Below are 22313 nucleotides of genomic sequence, written 5' to 3'. Positions count from 1 at the left end.
CCGTGGAAGACCCATGATTACATAAGTAAGTCTTCCACAATCTTGCACTCTGCAGACTGTTTGGACCGCAGCTCCCACCAACCCCTGTGAAGTTGACCAATGGCCAGGGAGGATGGTATTTATAGGTCAAAACATCCTGAGAGCACCAGGTTGGGAGAGGTTGGTGCTAGGGCTTGGGCCAAAACTGTACACCCAAGTTCCATAGAGCCATTCAGCTCCCACCAAACTGGGCATGGGGTTCAGAGGCTTTTTTGTGGGGGGGGGAATGCGAGGGGCAGGAGAGACTTACCCTTGACACAAGGCAGCCAAGGGGAAACGAAAACCCTCCTTTCCTGCCTCACAGAAAAAGCTTCAAGAATGTAAGGAGATGTCTGCTAGATCAGGCCAATGGTTGCTCTAGTCCAGCATCCTGTCCTCACAAGAGCCAACCAGATGGCCGTGGGAAAACCACAAGCAGAACCTGAGCACAGGAGCACTCTCCCTTCAGTGTGGTGTAGTGGTTAGGAGCGGCAGACTCGTAATCTGGTGAACTGGGTTCACGTCCCCGCTCCTCCACATGCAGCTGCTGGGTGACCTTGGGCTAGTCAGACTTCTTTGAAGTCTCTCAGCCCCACTCACCTCACAGAGTGTTTGTTGTGGGGGAGGAAGGGAAAGGAGATTGTTAGCCGCTTTGAGACTCCTTAAAGGGAGTGATAAAGCGGGATATCAAATCCAAACTCTTCAAACTCTTCTTCCTGTGGTTCCCAGCAACTGGTATTCAAGAAGCATGATGGCCTCAGACTGTTTCCCAAAGCTTCAAACAACGACGGAGCTGCCATGAGTAGCTCGTCCCAAGCTTCAGTCCTAAAAAATGCCCCACTGGCAATCACAGTATGCCATGACAAACAGAGTGCCATTCCCAGACCTTTTGTGTATACTTGTGTATGTGTTTCTTGTAGGGTGGGGAGATTTGTCTGTGGGGTGGCAAGTACTCTGTCATTCTGTGTAACGTTACCTGTTTCTCACAGAGTCCAATAAGCAGAAAGGACTGCCCTCTCCTCTTTTTAAATACATAAATAAAGGTTCCAGGTTGATCTACGTTCAATTAATGAGGAAGGGCCTGATCCAACGTACTTGCAAACATCAACTCCCCCCCCCGAACCCATTACCTGGTGTGTCACCCCCCCCCCCCACAACAACCAACCACACACACAGAGAGAGAGAGAGAGAGAGAGAGAGAGAGAGAGCGCTTCTCCTCTTAACACTGATATTATAATAGTTGTTTTTAGGGAAATTCTAAGCCCTCTGTAATTTAGAACATCAATGTTACTTTCCAACTCTCCTGGCAACTGCTAATTTTCTCTGACTAATGTGCCCGTTGCTTACGAGAAGCTGCGGCTCGTAGAAACATATGCCCGAGCGCAGCGCCAGGCACTTCAGAAGGCGGAAAGAAAAGAGGCTGTCAATCATGTGGAACTGTGCGTGACCCGGGGAGCAAGTCTGCAGAGCTGTGCATTGCGCCGTGGGCCACCCAGGTCACTTCCATTTCAGCTCCTTGTCATTTCGATGCGATTAAGTGCCAGCAACTGCCAGCCCAGTCATTCTGCAGTGGAGGATGGCTATTGTCAGGCTGCTGTATTTTTTTAAAAACAAGTTGTGTGTCTCTCTAGTGAGCAACATCTGCTGTGTGCTTTCCTTCCAATCTGGTAGCGCAGGAGTCCTTCAGGCCCAATACGGATGAAGGGTGATTTAATTGGGAGGGAGCTCTCTCAGTGGCCTAGCTCACACTTAACACTAAACCATAGTTTGGTTAACAGGAGTTAACCATGTGTTGCCCCATGACAATGTTCAAGGAAACCATAGATTGTTTTTGTAAAGTTTTGGTTTTTCCCCAGCTGCTCTTGCTTCATGACTTTGAGTTCTGTATTCTTTTCAATGTCTGCTTAAAACATTTTTGTTTAGGCAAACATTTCCAGATATGCAGACATTCAACCCTTTTTAGCTACTGGCTGTCCAGTGCTTGGAAACCCCACGCAATACATTCACAGTAAAACCATTTTTAAAAAAGTGTTTGTTCCGTACCTGGACCAAAAGCAGAAGGTTTGTATCTGGCAAGGGAGATTTTAACTTCAGAGCTTGCAGCAACTCTAAGATGACACTGCGGGATAAGTAGAACTTATCCCTTTCCTAAAAGAAAAGTGAACAAATCAGGGTTAAAGTAATGCTTCCAACATTCTTCAACACCAAATCCTTGACTGCTATTTGTTTAGATGATTTATATGCCTCCCTTTGCGCAAGTACAGAGCGGTTTAGAAGAAAGCCAAATACATTAAAAGAATAACATAAAATCCATAAAATAACACCATCCTCAAAATCGCACAGCAACCTATAACTAACCACTAAATCACTTTTATATACAAATCACATACAGAGGCGTAGATCCTGAACTGCCCTTCCATGAAGGAAGATTCTGTTCCAGGAGAGGCTCATGCTCACAGAATCAAAGAATTGGAGAGTTGGAAGGGAACCCGAGAGTCATCTAGTCCATCCCTCTGCAATACAGGAATCTCAACTAAAGCATTCATGACAGCTTAGGCCATCCAACCTCTGCTTGAACCTTTGGATCTCTTCAGAAGTGTACATATCCTTTACATATAATACTGCTCCTCTCTTCCTGTTTGGCCTATGCCCTTTGAAAAGGTTACACCCTTCAATTTCTACATTCCAGACATAAATCTCATCCCACCAGGTTTCAGTAAAGCCTGTTTATCTGGCATTCTGTATCAACAGCTCAAACTCATCTTTCTTGTTTCTCATTCTCTGTGCATTAGTATAGAAACAACTGAAACCACGTGCCATTCCCTCCAGCTACTTCCTTCTTGTAGTTTTCTGCCCTGTAGCAGGTTTCTGTAGCACTGCCTCAGTTCCCTGTGCATCAATGAAAATATTATCTCCAGTACCAGGTGTTCTCCTGCCATCTGTAAAATTGCTTCCAGAAAGGAAATCCCTCCATCTTGTCCGTACTCTGCAGTCCCCACTGAAACAGATTTTCAGACGGAACGGAGGAATGTAGGGGCAACTTCTAAAACTCCCCTAGCACCACCCCTTTCGGTCAGCAGCCTCATCCTGCAAAGGGAGTTCCAGGTTGCATCCACACCATATATTTAAAGAACATGACATTCCTCAAAGAATCCCAGGAACTGCAGCTTACCCTCACAGAGCTACAGTTCTCAGCACTGTTAACGAACTACAGCTCCCTGGATTCTTTGGGGGGAGTAATGTGCTTTAGATGTAGTATGCATACACAAGCCCTTTCATGGGAATTTAGGGTCCAGTCCATAGAATTTGAGCAAGAAAACAGAGTTGAAAGAAGAAGAAAACCAGTGAGGTGTGTGCTTGCTCATAGAGCACACACATCGGCGTTCCCACAGGGGCTCAGTGCCCTACAATGGCCTGCGTGTGTTTATGCATCTGTCTAAGCTCCACAGCTCCTCTCCCCTGTGATGCAAAGGATTTCTCTTCGAGGAGGGAAGGGCATGTTGCATCTGAGAGGATTATGTCAATGACATCTGCTGTTCCATTGAGCATTTTGTCCTGGCGCATAGACAAATGGAAAGATGGGGGGAGAGCAACTTTCTAACCCCCACTCCCAAGCTAATTTGCTCCCCTGTGAGATGAACTCCAGATGTCCCTACAGTTTATTCATCTGGGAGGAAACCTCTCTTATTTTTGAGAGACAGGATGGCCTAATGCATGTTCAGTAGAATTACTGATAATGCAAACACCACAGCAGCGAGGTAGAAAGTAGTGGACATAATGAAAAATATACCTCTCAAACTATGGCAGACATGGAAGATGCAAACACCTCCCCCCGCTCACTCACACACATTCATGTGGATGGAGGATAGATAGGGATGTGTAAGCTTGTGTAGAAAGAAGGCTGCCTCAATTGCTCTGCCTACTTTTGGCTCTAACATGTGACTTCTGAAGGGCTGCCCAGAAGAGAATGAGGGCCTTGGGCTGAAAAAGTTTCCCACACAGATGTATTAGTGTGAAAGTACCCCTGGTAGATTCCAGAATTTCTGTTAATGAGCTATCCCCAGATCCATCAAGGAAAAGGTAAAGTATAATATTTGCACAACCTCTCAAGCAGGTTTTGGCCAGAGTTTCAGCTCCTTTCTGTTACCTCTAATTTTAAACAGCAGACGGAACAGAGGTTGCTTCGATGTCAATTTTGCTTGAGAACAAAATAAGGGGTAGGTGGGTTCTCCGTTTGCCCCTGTCTCTAGTGCAATTAAAAGGAAACAAGCCAGTTAATTACCTTTGTGAAAGCTCTGTGACACAAACCGCACAGCTCTACCAAATACGCTAGGGTGAAGACAGCATTCTGAATGACGAAACTCAGCAATTTGGAAAATGGCTCCAGCAGGCTCTGCAATGAAAGGAAGATGGAGGGCACGTCAGGAAATATATGCTTCTTTCAGCAAAATGAAGGGTGTGTGGGTTGTGAAATCATTCATTATAACAAAGCCTACCCCCCCCCCCCCTTTTTTTAACCTGAAGGATATGAAGTTGCAGCTGCCCAAACTGATTCGTTCCAATGAGTGTAGTCACACTTTGGGATTCCCAGCCAGCACCTTGAGAGAACTCCTGGAAAGAGTTCTGCTTGCAAGATTCGCACCGGCTGCCAATCTGCAACCGGGCCAAGTTCAAAGTGTTGGCGTTAACATACAAGTCCCTAGGCAGCTCAAGACCAGGTTGCTTGAGAGACCCTTATACACCCGGCAGATTGCAGGAGAGTTTCTGGGGGAAAGTTTCTCCTGCAACTTCCAAACATCTCAGAAGCCCACTCCACAATAATACTGAGTAGGGCTTTCTGTGGAACAGCTTTCCTGTCAAGATATGAATTTCTATGGAGTAGCTATCCTGTCAAGATATGACAGGCACTATATGTACTTTCCAGAAACAACTGAAGACATTTTTGTTCATATAGGCTTTCCCTGCTGAATAAATGGCCTTTTGAAGGGACACGGGTGGCGCTGTGGTCTAAACCAATGAGCCTCTTGCATTTGCCCATCAGAAGATCGGGGGTTTGAATCTGCGCGACGGGGTGAGCTCCTGTTGCTCTGACCCAGCTCCTGCCAAACTAGCATTTCGAAAGCACGGCAGTGCAAGCAGACAAATGGGTACCATTGCGGCGGGAAGGTAAATGGCATTTCCATGCGCTCTGGTTTCCGTCATGGTGTTCCGCTGCACCAGAAGCGGTTTAGTCATGCTGACCCCGGAAAGCTGTCTGTGGACAAATACCAGCTCCCTGAAAGCGAGATGAGAGCCACAACCCCATAGTCACCTTTGACTGGACTTAACTGCCCAGGGGTCCTTTACCTTTACCTTAAACAGCCCTTTACTATGAGTGTCCATTTGCCAGGGTTTTTGCCTTGTTTTACATCATAGAACTGGAAGGATCACGAGGGTCATCTAGTCCAAACCCCTGCAATGAAGGAATATTTTGCCCAACATGGGGCTTGAACCCACAACCCCATATTACTAGTTATTTTTGCCCTTTTAACTGCTTTTAATTACATTATGTGTAAATCCCATTGAGACAGTGGTTTACTAGGCAATTAATAAATCAACAACAACAACAACGTGTTCCAGGAAAGATCAGAATCCTCTTTCCCAGGGGTATTCTCCAGTTGAGCAAGGAAACTGTTTAGCTCCCATAGGCTCCCTGTGAACCATATTCTGTGAAACATGCTGAGATCTTATGATGAAGGGCGGGATATACAGTGGTGCCTTGCAAGATGAAAAGAATCCGTTCCGCCAGTCTCTTCGTCTTGCGGGTTTTTTCGTCTTGCAAAGCAAGCCCATTAGCGGATTAGCGCTATTAGCGCTATTAGCGGTTTAGCGGCTATTAGCAGCTATTAAAGGCTTAAGGGATTAGCGGATTAGCTGCTAAAAGGCTATTAGCGGCTATTAAAGGCTTAAGGGATTAGCGGATTAGCTGCTAAAAGGCTATTAGCGGCTTAGATCAGCTGATAAGCGGCTTAGATCAGCTGTTAGGCGGCTTAGCCATCAGCTGTCAAGCGGCTTAGATAACAGCTGTTAAGCGGCTTAGGGGCTGGGGAAAAGGGGGGGGGAACTCGCAAGACATTTTTGTCTTGCGAAGCAAGCCCATAGCAAATTTGTTTTGCGAAGCACCTCCAAAACGGAAAACCCTTTCGTCTAGCGGGTTTTCCATCTTGCGAGGCATTCGTCTTGCGAGGCACCACTGTATATCTAATAATTAAAATAAATAATAAATAAATAACCATGTGGGTGAGCACAAATGCACATGGATAAAAGCATCTCACTCTCTTTGAGATCAAAGCTATTGAAACAGTCATAGGAATCAGGCTATTTGTTTATCTAACCAAGTATTTTCTACTCTGGCAGGCAGGGGATTCCCAGGGTCTCCTGCAGAGAGTTTTTCTTATTACCTGCTACTTGGCTCTTTAAACTGGAAAACCCCAGGGAATGGCTGTGAGGCCTTCTGCATGCCCTGCTCTACTTAGAGGTGCCTGGTTGACCTCACTTCTGGAAAACCAGTCCACACAAACATGATGCTCTTTTGCTGTCCAACACACCGGGCAACAGCTTTCAGGTGCAGCTAAAAGTCACAAGCCGACCGCTGCAGACAAAAAGTTGGCCATCGAATTGCCTCAAACGCAACATTTTTCAATGACATTGGCTCACACCGTCAGCCATGTGCCATTAAGTCATGCGCTTGCCTCCCTTAATTAAACCAGACATGAAAGTCCCAAGAAATGCAGCCTCTGCTATTCAATATTTTTAATTAACCAAATCCTGTACTTGCTCTCATCTCGGTTTGGTTTGTCCCAAACTGCAAAGCTCTAGGTAAATCTACTGGTGCCGCTTTAAAAAAAGAAGAGAAAGAAATCCAACTCCTTAAGAAGACATAAACTCCCACCCACATAGTGAATGTAATCCCTCCCACACATTAATGCAACCTAGATTCGGAGAACTCCTATCCTGCTTGACACGGCACAATTGCACGGCTATAATACTCTTTCCGCTAAGAGATAAGGAAGAAACCTGAAATGATGAGGAAGACGGGAGGTTTTATATAAATATATAAAATCTCGAGCACTTACTCTGGCAGCACTGCTGGTGGGTATCTTCAGCAAGCAGATCATTATTCTGAGACTAGAATCTAAAGAACACTGGGGGGAAAACGGGGGAGGACACAGAAGAAAGAGTTAGTGCCTTTCCTTGGAATGTAATTTAGCCCTGCCAGGTATAAAGGATGCTAAAGAAAAGGCAGCTGTACAGAAGTGCAGAAGCACACCATGTGAGACTGTCTGAGAGGCAGTTTTCTGAGTTAAGAGTGGGCTTTTGGGCTGGAGGTACCACTCTGTTGCGCTTCCACTCCTGCAGGGATAGCCAGCTTTAGCAGGTGGTGCATGGCAGTGCCTGCTACTTACTAGATCAGGGTTTCCCAAACTTGGGTTTCCAGCTGTTTTGGGACTCCAGTTCCCATCATCCCTGACCACTGTTCCTGCTACCTAGGGAAGATGGGAGTGGTGGTCAAAAAACAGCTGGAAACCCAAGTTTGGGAAACACTGTACTAGATGATGGGTAAGTTGAGCAGAACGTCTGGCTAACACAGATTTGCCAGCGTGCAAGTCCTCCTTGACCAAACCCTGTATGAATTAAGAGAGAGAGATAGAGAGAGAAATCTCCACTCAGATTGGATAGGTGCTTGCCAAGTCAGACCACTGGCCCATCTAGCTTCACATTATCTACAATGACTGGCAACAGCTGTCTGAGGTTTTAGGTGGGCGATTTTCTCAGCAGCACCTGGGGATGCCAAGGACTGAATCTGGGATTGCAAGCACTGTACCTTAAGTGGCAAAACGCAGGGCAGTTTCGTAAAGAACGTCTGGAACTGGTTGCTGATCGTGGTCCAGAGGTTGCTGGGGGAATCCATCGGCAAAGCTTCCATGAACGTAGCAATGTTCTCCAAGCAGCGTAGCATCCCGCCCCCTGCTGGTAAATTCTTCTTGGTGTTTAGGCCCTAAGAAAATAAGTACATGGACAATTCAAACCCTGCTCACACAAAAAACTAAGACGGTGAGGAGCATTTTTGAAAAGTGCAGACAATAGGGACTGATTTCCTATTCCCTCCAACAAATAAATTACAAACTACCTTGTATCTCAACCTTTCCTAACCTACAGCACTTCAACTTGCATCCATTCCAACCAGTACACCTGTGCCAGCTATAGCTGGTGAGAGTTGACGTTCAAAACATCTGGAGGGCATCGGGTTGAGAAAGGCTGGTGTATGTTATACATCACAGGAATGAGGAGAAGCAAATATGTAGGTGGTGCCTAACCTACCTCACAGGGTTGTTGTAAAGGTGAAAGAGTGAACTACATACACCACCTTAAGCTCCTTGGAGGGAAAGGTGGGGTATAAATGTAATGATAAGAAATGAAATTGATCTGGAGATACACGTGTGTGTGTGTGTGTGTGTGTGTGTGTAGTAAGCATGAGTTAGAAGAACAGCTATAATGAAAGGTCTTTCTAATCCAGCATCCTAGTTTCAACAGCAACCAGGAACATCCCTCTGGAAATGCCACAACCAAGGAATAAAGACATCCCTCCCCTGATTTTTGACCCCCAGTGACAGGTATTCAGTGCCACGTTGCATTTGGACACAGATATTATTTTTTTACCTATAGTAGCAATGGGACAACACGTAATCATGTCTGCCTGTTTGATCAAGGGAAATCCATTTGTGCAAGGAGACTTTGGGTTTCTCTCCTCCCTTTTCCAGCCTCTGTGTACCCCCGTCCCACAAATCTGCTGTTGAGGGTCCCCAAGCAAAGTGTTGGGGATGCAGTGGAGAGGAAAGGAAGCCGTTGGGCAGAGGAATGGTGTCCCTCAGGAGGTTGTGGACTCTCCTTCCATGGGGGGTTTTAAGCAGAGGTTGGATGGCCATCTGTCATGGATGCTTTAGTTGAGATTCCTGCACTGTAGGAGACTGACTAGATGCCTCTTGGGGTCCCTTCCAACTCTACAATTCTCTGATTCTATGAAAAGCCCCATTGTGTAAATGAATTATTTTATTTATTACCTGTTCTTCACCCTAAGGCCCCAGGGTGGGTTGCAACAACTTAAAACACAACTTTAAAACAGTTTAAAACAAATTACAATCACAAGAATAGGGTGAGAACAAAAAAAAAAAAAATACACCTCAAGTGTCTAAGGCCAGCTAGTAGCCAAAGGCTAGTAGTCTTGATGGCTATGTTCTGCTTGAACTGTCGGAAGCATCATGTCTCTGAACACTAGTTACTGGCAATCACAGGTGGGCAGAGAGCTGTTGAGCTCATGTCTATCTGGAATCCCACAGGTATCTGATCAGCCACTGTGAGAATAGGATGCTGGACTAGATGGGCCATTGGCCTGATCCAGCAGGACTCTTCTTTAGTTCTCAGTGCTGTGAGAGAAGACACACATTTTGTGTTTGCCCTACACAAAATGGAACTGTCTGAGCAGTTTCAGCTCTGCCCCAGTAAAAGCAAAACTCAAGAGTAGAAAAGTTTAGGGTGTGAGATGAGATGTAAAATACATCCAGTGGAAAGAAAACAGTGATTGTGAAAGATACACAGATGGTAGACTAACCTCCAGGAGCTGGCTCAAAGCAGCTATGGAACTCAGTTCACTGAAATCCATGAGAGATGTAGCCAAGGTCCGTAGAAAACTTCCATCTGCAAATGACAATGTTTGGGGTTGTTGTTGTTTTCCAAAGAAGTTTCAGCACGGAGGTTGTGGAGAGGAAGGGAAACAAATCTCAGACATTTGCACATTACCTTTGATGTTGCTCTGGAACAGCTGGGGAAGTATGCCATTGGGAGCCAGTTGATGGAAAATACAGCGGAGAAATTGCTTGGCCACGCCTGCAGCATTCCCTGGGATCATCATGCTGAGGAACAAAATGAAGGAATAAAGAGGGAGGGAGATGCCATGATTCTTCAAGCATATCTCACCATGGAAAAACCAAACATCATCCACTTTGATATGTTCAGTAGGAATTTCATTTCAAATACATTGTGGCGAGAAAAGAGTAAGAGTTAACTGGGGGGGGCTGAATGAACACTCATTCGCTGCATGTGATTCGAATGTCTTCGCTCAAATTAGCGCTTTCCCCCCCAGCTTGCATATCTTCCTGTTACATAAAAATGTAAGGCTGTCGTCACACAGCAGTTCATGCGGCTGCCAACGGATGGTGCTGCAAACTACAGCATGATGACAAGCAAGGGATAGGAAACCAAATATGTTTGCTGTGGGTTTTTTGTTCTGGTTTTTTCCTTCCTTAATTCAAAATTACCTCCACCAAACAGGGGATATTTATACACTTGTTTGTGGTCTGTATAGAGGGGAAAAACTTGTTTTGATTGTACTGTACCTTTCTGCTTGATTAGAAAAATTGGTGCTTGAAGCCAACCTGGCGGAGAAGGAGGCAAACAAAAACAATTTATTTTTATTAAAGTAAAATAGTCGAAATGACTGGTGCAATCAAATCAAATCCCAGATAAAATGACTTCACAATCATGAAGACTATCTTTGGTCAATATCTGGCTGGCAAAATCTGACATACTTTTGCTAAACCATTATTATAGAATCGTAGAGTTGGAAGGGACCACAAGGATCATCTAGTCCAACCCGCTGCAATGCAGGAATCTTCCACTCTATGTGGGGCTCAAACCCATGACCCTGAGATTAAGAGTCTCATGCTCTCCCAACTGAGCTATGCAGAACAGCTTGGCCACTGTTGCAAAACTGTCGGAACTTCTATTCACTTTCCCTTCTTGCAGCAAAGAGGAAGTGATGAAAGCATGTGCACTTAGCATACACATGGGCTCAGGTCCAATCCCTTCCAACTTCACAGGCAAGTGAAAGTATAAATTATGGAGATAGCAAAAGGTGAGGATATGACATGGGGGCAGGACATTTTCAGCTGGGAGCCCACTGTCCTCTGCAAGAAGTAGTTTTCCCCAGATAGCTCTCACTGTGAGGCTGAGCATCAAAACTTCATCAGTTATCTGATGTTTACAGCAGTTCCCTCAGCAGCAATCTCTAACCAATTTTCAGGTTCCTCCATGCCACTTATCATGAAGGTCAGAAGTGTGGCCCCCCAGGGACAGGGAACTATTGGCCATGCTGCCTGAGGATTTTGGAGTCCAACATCTAGAGGGCATGAACCTCTCCATCCTGGATATTAGCAACAATCTTTAACTACCTTTCAAATTCCTCCATGCCACTTCTTATCACGCACGGTGTCCAGATGTTGTTGGACTCCATCTCCCACCAGCCCCAGTCGGTGTGGATGACAGTCAGGGGTTATGGGAGTTGTAGTCCAACAACACTTGAGTTCCCCATCCCTAATATAAGCGTTCCCATACATTCAGGATTACCAAGTGATGGCGACGATAGTCAGCTCCCTCATGGTTGCAAACTTTCTGCACAGAAGGGAGGGAAGCATAGAGGCATAGCTCAGTGACAGAGCATCTGCTTTGCATGCAGAAGTTCCCAGATTCAATCCCTGACATTTCTAGATAGGGCTGGGGGAGAGTCCTGCCTGAAACCCTGGAGAGCTTCTATTTAAAAAGCTAATGCTATTCTAGGCTGCATCAACAGATGTATAGCGTCTAAATCAAGGGAAGTAAAATAGTAAAATAGAGCAGTAAAATAGCACTGCTCTATGCTGCCTTGGTCAGACCAGAATACTGTGTCTAATTCTGGGCACCACAGTTTAAGAAGGATGTTGACAAGCTGGAAAGTGTGCAGAGGAGGGTGACCAAGATGATCAAGGATCTGGGAACCAAGCCTTATGAGGAATGGTTGAAGGAGCTGGGTATGTTTAGCCGGGAGAAGAGGAAATGGAGAAGAGAGATGATTGTTGTTGTTGTTTAGTCGTGTCCGACTCTTCATGACCCCATTGACCAGAGCACGCCAGACACTCCTGTCTTTCACTGCCTCCCGCAGTTTGGTCAAACTCATGTTCGTAGCTTCAAGAACACTGTCCAACCATCTTGTCCTCTGTCGTCCCCTTCTCCTTGTGTCCTCCATCTTTCCCAACATCAGGCTGTTTTCCACGGAGTCTTCTCTTCTCATGAGGTGGCTGAAGTATTGGAGCCTCAGCTTCAGGATATGTCCTTCCAGTGAGCACTCAGGGCTGATTTCCTTAAAAATGGAGAGGTTTATCTTCTTGCAGTCCATGGAACTCTCAAGAGTCTCCTCCAGCACCATAATTCAAAAGCATCAATTCTTCGGCGATCAGCCTTCTTTATGGTTCAGCTCTCACTTCCATACATCACACCTGGGAAAACCATAGCTTTAACCATATGGACCTTTGTCAGCAAGGTGATGTCTCTGCTTTTTAAGGTGCTGTCTAGGTTTGTCATTGCTTTTCTCCCAAGAAGCAGGCATCTTTTAATTTCGTGGCTGCTGTCACCATCTGCAGTGATCATGGAGTCCAAGAAAGTAACCACCTTTAAACATCTCAAGGGCTGTCACACGGAAGATGGAGCGAGCTTGTTTTCTCCTGCTCTGGAGCGTAGGACTCCAAACCAGTGGCTTCAAGTTACAAGAAAGAAGATTCCAACTAAACATTAGGAAGAACTTTCTAAGAGCTGCTCGACAGTGGAATGGTCTCCCTCGGGAGGTTGTGGACTCTGCTTCCTTGGAGCTTCTTAAGCAGAGGCTGGATGGCCATCTGTCATGGATTTATTTAGCTGAGATTCCTACATTGCAGGAGATTGGACTAGATGACCCTTGGGATCCCTTCCATCTCTACCTTTCTATGATTCTATGTCAATGAAGGTGATACTAAGCAAGGTGGACCATTAGTCTGAGTCAGTATAAAGCAGCAAGGCAAGGCAAGGCAAGTCTCTTACCTTCCTACAGACTGCATGATATCCAGCAACAAAGGAGCAGCCAGATCTGGGCTGAGGTGAATAAACGTGGAAAGAACCACAATGGCCAGACCTAATGTTTCTTCATCATACTCTTCCAAGATGGCTCCACAATCATGGCACCTGTAAGAAAATTATGAAGAAGAAGTCTGGGCATTAAAAGAGGACATTACATTCCTACAGTGATTAAAACCATGACTGATGGATCTGTGGGTTGGCTTGCAGGAAAGGAAGGAAGACATTTATTCAGCATTAGCTGCTTTGGGCACTGACTGGCAGGCTGATCCTGCAATGCCAAGAGAAAACTTTGCCAAGGCTGTGTGTGTGTGTGTAATGTGTGATCTTAAGGGACATGTCAGATGCAGGAGAGATGAGGCAGAATATTGCAGGGCACAGAAAGAGACAAACAACATTGGGAAACCAGTACATCTTGGCCCAATGGGCATGCTTGGGTAATTTGATCAACCACTCACTAATGTCTCCAACAGATTGTGATATTTGAACTTAATGGGATTGTACAGGCAATTTTCCTCTTCCCTCTCAGCGGCAGCAGGAGAAAATGCCAGCAAGGTCATGAAAGTCAATCTCATTTAGCCCAGTTTACTACCTGCTGCCAAAGCTTTCTGAAAGCAGCCAGACCGACCGGCTGATACAAAATTAACCTCGCGAGAGATTTCGTCATTTGCAAAAATAAAATGAAAATCTTAATTCTACTTCCTTTTATTCCCATTGTAATGCTACAGTCAGGGTTTTTCCAGCCACTGATACTTGATTAATGCATTCAGAGGAGTAATGCAGAATGGTCAGAGCACAAGGTGAGATACCATTCCCAACACATTTTTGTCTGAGTACTTTGCCTCTGGGCACCTGAAGGTAGCCACATGTCCTATTTTACACATGACAGTCCTCTATTTGAAGGCATACTTTGTTTTGAGGGTTCTTCAATCCCAGCCCAGTTTAAAGATAAAGAAGGAGGAAGAACAGCTGTATTGAAGATGCCCATCAAGGCTAAGCGCTGGGTTAGCACACTGAACAGGTCCGTCTTTTTCACTATTGTGAGATGTACTACAATTCTATTTACACTACAGTAATTATGTCTAAATGTGCATGCATTTAAGCATTGTGAATTTTATGCCAACCTGTTCCCCAGTCCTCTTTTTTGGCCGTGTGCAATTCATCATCCTAGCATCTGCCCAGTTGCCACTGCTTCCATGACAGGGCCTTTTCAGTGGCAGCTCCCAATTGTAGAATGCTTTCCCTGGCCAGGTGCATGTGTCCCCCTCATTATTGAATTATTATTATTATTATTATTATTATTATTATTATTATAAAAATCTGTATGCTGCTCTTCATCTGTAGAACTCAGGGGGGTTCACAACATAACAAATACAGCATAAAAAAAACATAAAAGCATACTTACAGTATGAATTTCAAAACATTCCTGTTTACCCAGGCATTTTATATTGTCAACTACCCTGTGATCCTCAAATGAAGGGTGGAATGGAATAATAATAATAATAATAATATGGCTGAAAGGCACTGTTCCTGGCAACTCTGAGATCTCTGGCTGAAACAATGTTTTTCATGGTTTTTAGAATATTTTTAACTTAATTTAATTGTGATTTTGATTGATGTGTTTGGCACCCAGGGCTCCTTTTTTTGGGGGGGGGGGAAGGAAAGATATACATTGAATAAATATCCAAAGAACTCAATAAATAAACCTGTTATTTCCCCATAATGTCCCTTTAAAAATGGGACTCCTGTTGAAAATTGCATTGCAGTTTTTCCTTGTTATTTTCCCCTCCCTTTGCCCCATCACCCCCCCCCCCAAATCATAGAAATGAGAAACATCATACTCCTATCGGGGGAAAGGGAGGTTTTTCTTGCCTTGAGGGAGCTTTTTTGTAAAAATAAAAATCCCCAGTTCTCATCTAGTCTGACACTTGTTACAAGTGTCTTCTGTTTTGGCCTTCCAACTTTCTTTACTTGAAAAGTTTAAGAAAGTCTTCTAAAGATACCAGTTTTGCTTGGGTTACAAAGTGCTCTGCTGCTGCTGCTGCTGTTTATAAATCAGCTCTATGTCTACTGTTGATCTTAAATGACAACCACTAAATACATAAGTGGCTACCTATTAACCTCTGGGCTAAGTCTGAAGCTGCTTTCAGTGTATAAAGCCCGATACAGGATGGGACCAGCATACCTGAAAGATCATCTCTCCCCTTACATAACCAGTCAGACCACTGCACTCTGCAGCTGAAGATCTTATGAGGATATCAGGAGGTCCATTTCACCCAATGTAGGAATCAGGCCCTTAGTGTCACAATACTCTAAGGAATTTCCTCCCCTTGAGTATTAGATGGGCGTCATCTCTGTTGCCTCTTCAGCGCTTACTGAAGACTTTCTTCTTTTAACAAGCCTTTTTAAAAGAGACCTTTCCCAGTCTGAACCTGCACTGGAATAGCTTTGTAGATGTTTTGACTGTTTCATCATTTGTGTGTTTGTCATCATTTGTGTGTGCAATTAGAATGAAGAAATGAAGATGCTTACTTGTCAGTCATCATGGTCGGTTGGTCATCAATAAAATCTTCGGGTGCTGGTACAAACATACTGACTATACTGGGTGCTGACAGCAAGCTAGATTTTGTGGCACCTAGAGAGAGAAGGGGGAGAGAAAGAGAGAAAGAGGAAGGAAGGAAGGAAGGAAGGAAGGAAGGAAGGAAGGAAGGAAGGATCCTTGAATATTAATGGGATTAAAAAAACAAAAGTAACTGTTTTGTACGTGAAAGTAGATTTCTCTTTTGACCAATGGATCTTATTGACAATACCTTCTGCTGATGTAAATTTTATCAAAAGTGATGAGATGTTTCTAAAGTAATCAAAGATCTGTTAGAGGATATTTCTCCAGAGAAATCTGAAGGATTGTCCCCAATGAAGAGCCGCGCTAGAATCACAGATAGCAGTGTGTTTGGAGAACCCCTTCGATCATACTTGGTCTCTTATTCTTCTATGATATTCTCTATCAAAGTCAAAGACACCAAAAGAAGAAACCAAGAGGATGTCTTGTTCCGGTCCCTTCCTTAGAGGAAAGAGGCGCACTGCAGAACAGAGCTGGCCAGCCAGAGATTCTTTCAATGGGTTGGTTCTTTATGTGATGTTAGATGAAATACTTCTCACCTTTAAGGAAGGTTGGGGACTGAAAGTGTCCATTCATCAAGACCTGGCAAACAGTTTCACTTAGACAGAGGAGGCGAAATGGAATCTTAGCATTGCATGGCTAGCATCTGTCAGAGGCAAAACAGGCTGATATGAGAGTAAACTCATCATCTATATATGCTGGGTGATTTGAGGCTTAGAAAGAGTACAATTGAAAGAGGGTCACTACAGCGCCTTTTTCACATAGAAACATGGGGAAGCCGTGTAAACCTGGGGGGGCGGAGTCAGAGGTTAAAGAGAGTGGGTCACAGAGCTAAGACTATCTGGAAAGCACAGACAGGTAGCGAACTACTGGGCAATTAATGATTTTTTTTGGGGGGGGGGTTAACATGTCCAAAGAAGCCTGGCAATCCATGGTAGTTATACAGATGTGATTTCTGCAGCCGCCATTACATAAACTCTTTCCTATGGTACATAAGTTACTACAACATCATTTGGAATCAGAATTAGATCCTGCCGTGCTAAAATGGACTAGGAAGCCAACCTCAAACAGTCATTGTGTTAAGCTTGGTACAAATATTTCTTCTCTGAAAAGACTTCCTCCATCAAGTCCAAGAATGGATATCTTCAATGGTCCTTTTGAGCTAAACTTGATGGACTCTTGGTCTTCAGAACTCTTCAACAATGATAACACAGAATGAAAGCTGTACTGATTACATGTGCCTGGCCTAACTCTTTCTTTGTGACTTAAGGGATTGAATGGCTTCCCTAGCACAAAATTCTGAGGCAGCTGGAGGCTGGTGTGTGCAGTTAGAAGCCAGCAGATAACATGAAGCTGCAGGTCTGCATATCAGCAGGGGGCAAGGGGAGGTCACCTACTTTAACCAGAACATCGTAATAAGAAGGCACAATTTCCCTATCCCCTATCGTATTGTGCTATAACATGAAATAAGGATAGCTCAGAATTCATTACAGGGGTTAGATTAGCGAGATGCCTGAGAGACAAAGCAATTTCAGAGTCAGCTTGCTGCTCTTTTGCAAAGAAACAGTTGCCAAACTTTGCTAGAGATCATAAACAAGAAAAAACCGATTGCGCTGAAAGAAGAATATTGTGAGAGCTCCAAGTTGCCCGCTTCAAACCTGGGCTGGGGAGATATCTAGTCTTGTAATGCAAGGCTCTGTGCAAAATGGTCGATGAGGTCAGCTCAGAGACTGCCAGAACCACCATCACATTCAGCTCTAACTAAGCACCTTGGTTGTGAAGCTGCGGAGGTGAAACCAAGGCTGAATGGACACTGAACTAACCTCTTATTCTTAGTGGTGGTCCCTCCAGGTCAGGGTTTAGGCAAACTGAGACATTGCACGGCCTCTTCCCATGCTGTATCTGTTCTGTGGATAAACAGAGAACTTCAGTCCCCTCTAGTCTCCGTTGAGAGTCTGCCACCAGCACCACAAAGACACCACACACGAGCACAACAGCTAGCGACAAACAGCTAATGCAAGGCAACTAGAAAAAAGACAACTCCTATTGGAAAGAGAAGAAGGCAGACCAGGTCAGACCATTTGTCCATTTAGCTCAGTGTTGTGAACTGGCAGCCTTCCCCAGCCCTGCCTTGAGATTGAACCTGAGATTGCATTCGCTGTATCTCAAACAGAAGTCTTTCACATCTTTTAAGTGGAGGTACCAGGAATTGAGTCTGGAACCTTCTGCATGTGAAGTATGTCTCCCCCACTGAGAGGTATCCCCTCCCTAGATGCTGAGCCCACTTTCTAACTTAAATATATATTTTAAAGAAGTCAGAGAATGTGCTGAAATAGCAACAGCTGGAGTCAAGCACAAAGACCTACTGGTTTTTTTGGGGGGGAGGGTCTAACGTTCCTCAGATCTTTAGATTTGGGCACCACGTCATTCCTACCAAACTCTAGAAGAGCTGAAGTGGTCAGAGGATTTAGATTATATATGAAATTGGGAACTATATACAGAAAGAAATGGAATACGTTAAGAGCTGTAGTAGAAGGCAATGTCAAGCACACAGCAAAGCAAGATCAAAGATGCTCACCACAATGGCACAGGATGCTGTAGGTTTACATGGCGAATTTGCATTGCAGAAAAAGAATCCGAGGATGGACAGTTTGAAATGAAGTGTGAGAAAGGCGAACCCAAAAGTCACCTCCACAAAATGGAAGCTTTCCCCCCTAACTAAAGACATTTGAGGGGCGGAAAGAAAATGGAAAAGAATGGCAAACTGTGGCAAACTGCACCAATTCTGAAACAAGGTACCTCAGAGGTAAAGCAGAGCAGAAGACATGTGGTAGCCAAGAAGTAAAGAAAACCAGCGTTCTTCTTTTCTAGGTGAAATGAGCAGAGTTGTCACTAGCAGATTTGGGAGTCTGGCAGGATCAAGCCCACCACAGAATTGGGGGGAGGGGATTTCCCACATTTTCCAGAAGGTTCATCTGTGTTTGGAATATTGCACTCTCACCACTGCCAATCTTGTGAGGCTGTGTTAGGGCTCCTGAAGCCTGTAAGGCACAGCTTGACCCATGCCACTGTCCCCATGCACTCCTCAAGTACAGCTCCCATATTGCAAGAAATGCTAACTCTTCAGGGATGGCAGGAAGAATAGGGGAAGGATGGACAGTGCAGTGGAGGTTCAGTGACATCATTGGCACACTATGGGGCCTAACAGCAGAAATGGGACTGTATAATATAGCAAACAAGACAGTAGAAAAATTAATCTGGTAAATCTGGGACTGTTCATGAACAGGGATCTTTAGTCCAATCCCAGGGTGAGTTATCCAAAACAATGCTGATCTCAGAACCACAGGTGTGCAAGAAGGAACAGAACACTAAACCGATTCTGAATTAAACGGCCGTTTCTGATCCATGTGCATCAACTAATCTTGTGACAGAAACATTTCCCTTGCTTTCCATCTTGGGAATTCTCCTGGCATTTCCCGCTTCATTGCAGAAGTTCCCCAAATGCATAATTTTGGAAGATAACTGCAGTGAAGCATCTGGTCCCTGTAATTTGCCAGGATCTATCATTCTGTAAAATCATCAGCCGAGTGGGACATCCTGGAGGATTCTACAGAATTATGGAGGGGTGGGAAAGAGAGCCAACATCCACACAGAAGACACACCCACACCATATACTTAGCACACACTTATCCTGCTTTAACGGTCGCAGAGAATCCTGAGAACCGCAGCTTGTTAAAGATGCCGGGAATTTTAGGTCTTTAACATCAGCATTCTTAACAAACAATGGTTCCCAGGATTCTCCGCAAGTGTTAAAGTGGTATAAGAGTGACCACACACACACACATGGTCCTATTTGTTCTAATTAGTAGGATCTCATACACCATGCCTAGTTGCACCAGTGGTCATCAAGAGAGAGGTCTGAAATGAGGACTGGTCCAAGGAATTTGGCTGTTGGAAGTAGGTAAGGTAAAGGACCCCTGGATGGTTAAGTCCAGTCAAAGGTGACTATGGGGTGTGGTGCTCATCTCAGCTTCAGGCTGAAGGAGCTGGCGTTTGTCCACAGACAGGTTTCCAGGTCATGTGGCCAGCATGACTAAACCGCTTCTGGTGCAACAGAACACCGTGACAGAAACCAGAGTGCACGGAAATGCCGCTTACCTTCCCGCTGCAACGGTACCTATTTATCTACTTGTACTGGTGTGCTTTCGAACTGCTAGGTTGGCAGGAGCTGGGACAGAGCAATGATAGCTCTCATCGTCTTATGGATTCAAACTGCCAACCTTCTGATCGGCAAGCCCAAGAGTGGTTTAAAGAATAGGATCACATCTCCTCCCCACTCCACGTATAGAAACTGACTGAACTGTCAGGTTAATCTTAATTCAACACTGGTGTCAAGGTAGCATTCTTGACCACACCTGCAGTAGCAGGCCAGGTTAGGGAGCCAAGGACAGGACATTTGAAAACAGAGAAGAATAGCTAGGAAGTTGAGGTGGAAGACTTGCAGGCTGCTGTGCCCCAGCATCTGTGGTTGCCTCATTCTGCCTAATGGTAGGGCTGCCCCTGCCTAATATAGAAGCAGAGATATATAAAAGCAAAAGCAGGTTCTTCAGTATCCATCGATCCAGCCATGCACATCCTCAGTTTAGATCAAACTGGTGTTCGATCTGTGGTGTTTGAAGATTTCACAGAAGAAAAAGTGGCTTCCCTATCAACAAGATCTTTGTAGTCTTTCCGTTGACTTGGTTTTAAGCCAGGCTTCTTTCCAAAGAATCAGAATTGTAGAGTTGCAAGACGATCACCTACTCCAATGCCCTGCAATGCAGGAATATTCAGCTGTCCTATATGGGGATTGAACCTGCAACCTTGGAGTTATCAGCACCGTGCTCTAGCCAACTGAGCTATGCAGTGGAAGATTCTACAACACCAGCAATTCAACACAGCAAGCAGACGCAGCCATTGATTAGCCTATGGGACCAGAATGAAGGAAGAGAAAGGAAAGGGAAAAGAGAGGCACAGAGGGACACAGGGATGGAGGGTGGAAATACTTACCAGTGTCCCATGTGCTGATATTATGAGGGGCACTAGACTGGTGTTCCAGCTGCCTCTTCATTAGCTGGTTCATAGTGAGAGCTCCCAGAGAACCCCTCTTCATTTGTCGGAACTGAGCTGCAAGTCAGAAATGGAAGAGCTTCAGGATGGAGATTTTCACTGGGCACATATTATAAAGTGAACTGATCTAACCCACACCTATTTTAGGATAAAATACATTCTGAAATGAGTTCACTGAGATGAAATACATGTTTAAATATGATTTAAATATTAAATATGATTTTGGTTATGCAGTAAGATTGAGACGTAGAATAAGGAACCATGGAGAAGAGGGGAGGGAAGTCGAAGAAAATGTTGATGCTTGTTTAGATTTAATTTTTGTTGTAGAAACATTGTAAAATGAAAAATTGGGTTTTATTTTATTTTTAAAGAAAACAAGTCTACTCCATCTTTTGCAAGACAGTCCTTTGGGAATATTTGAAGAAACTGATTGCCGGATCCAGTGAGATTTGTGTGTGTGTGTGTGTGTGTGTGTGTGTGTGTTCTCACCATTCAGTGTTCCATGTAGAAAGGGAGGAGTTTGGCTTATAGACAAATTCAGCAAAGAGAAGGTTATAAATGGCCACCAATGGCTACCAGCCATGATGGCTATGTTTTCCCTCCAATACTGGAATCAGTATGTCTCTGAATAACAGTTTCTGAGGATCTTGGGTAGAAGAGTGCTACCGCACTCATGCTCTCCTTCTGATCTCCCCATAGGAATCAGTAGATCCAGTAGATCTACATAAAACATTTTTTAAAAAAACCAGAAGAACGTAAGAAACTGTGAACATGTGCCGAAATCTGGCCCATGGCTGCCTCAATTCACTCTGGGGACTCAGCTACATTAGTGAAAATAAAACGTTATAAATGTGTTATAACGCTGTGACACCATATGGAGCTGTAGAGCTGAAATCGGAACTCTATGAAATTTCCCATTGTGAGCTTTAAAACGTTTTTTCCCCAGAGCATTTTTTATAGTTGTGTAGCTTCAGCCTTGATGCCAGCCAGGTCAAACCTAATCAGCCTGATTGGGTTTGGAATCCAGGATTTACCAGGAGCTGGTGCAAAGCCCTAATGAAAATAGAATTTGAAGAGATTGTGTGGTTTTGTTTGGAAGGATTTGGTTTTTGGATCCAAAGCAAGCATTAGTACCAGTCCATATCACCTGAATGTCGGACTGAACCCATTTCAAAAGCATTTCAGTGCAGAGTGTGGCCCTCGGATGCACTTGTGCACATTTCGCTTCTTTCAATACCCCAGACAACATCCTGTCTGACCTGCTGGAATTGATGCAAATTCTGGTTCCATTTGATATAATAGGATTTGATATAATAGGATTCTGTGCTTTTAAAAGGGAAGCATCCTGCAGAAGGAAGTCTTTCACATCCAGTTGGGAACAACATAACTTCCATCATCTCCAGTGCAATGGATTGAAATGAAAGCCTTATCAGTTTATCAAACACTGAATTTCCCAATGAAAGAACAGCAATTAAAATTTCAGAGCAGACATTATTGCTTGGGGCGCAGATGAGAGTTGAAAACATAGGAGATTGGCTGTTTTGAAATTGCTCCTTTGCTTTTATAATGGAAATTAAAGCTTCTCTCAGGCATATTATTCATTATCAGA

The 22313-nt window shown here is 44.4% G+C and overlaps 1 protein-coding gene across 9 annotated transcripts in view; it reads right to left on the bottom strand.

The window, feature by feature from the left end:
• The window catches only part of UNC79 (unc-79 homolog, NALCN channel complex subunit), a 125977-nt gene that overhangs the window by 22588 nt on the left and 81076 nt on the right, over positions 1-22313 (bottom strand). For 7 of the 9 annotated variants that reach the window (XM_083432935.1, XM_083432927.1, XM_083432928.1 and 4 more), the window contains 11 exons: positions 20645-20761; positions 17419-17502; positions 15508-15610; positions 12943-13083; positions 10452-10490; positions 9856-9968; positions 9668-9753; positions 7883-8056; positions 7134-7202; positions 4301-4411; positions 2062-2166 (listed from right to left, as the gene is read on the bottom strand). In XM_083432935.1, the coding sequence (XP_083289061.1) occupies positions 2062-2166; positions 4301-4411; positions 7134-7202; positions 7883-8056; positions 9668-9753; positions 9856-9968; positions 10452-10490; positions 12943-13083; positions 15508-15610; positions 17419-17502; positions 20645-20761 (1142 nt within the window). The remainder of the gene's footprint in view (positions 1-2061; positions 2167-4300; positions 4412-7133; positions 7203-7882; positions 8057-9667; positions 9754-9855; positions 9969-10451; positions 10491-12942; positions 13084-15507; positions 15611-17418; positions 17503-20644; positions 20762-22313) is intronic. The other 2 variants (XM_083432930.1, XM_083432931.1) reach the window with 1 other exon arrangement.

This window comes from Podarcis tiliguerta (genome assembly GCF_965153285.1).
Source record: "Podarcis tiliguerta genome assembly, chromosome: 1".
Taxonomy (NCBI): Eukaryota; Metazoa; Chordata; class Lepidosauria; order Squamata; family Lacertidae; genus Podarcis; species Podarcis tiliguerta.
This window is presented reverse-complemented; position numbering and strand designations above follow the sequence as displayed.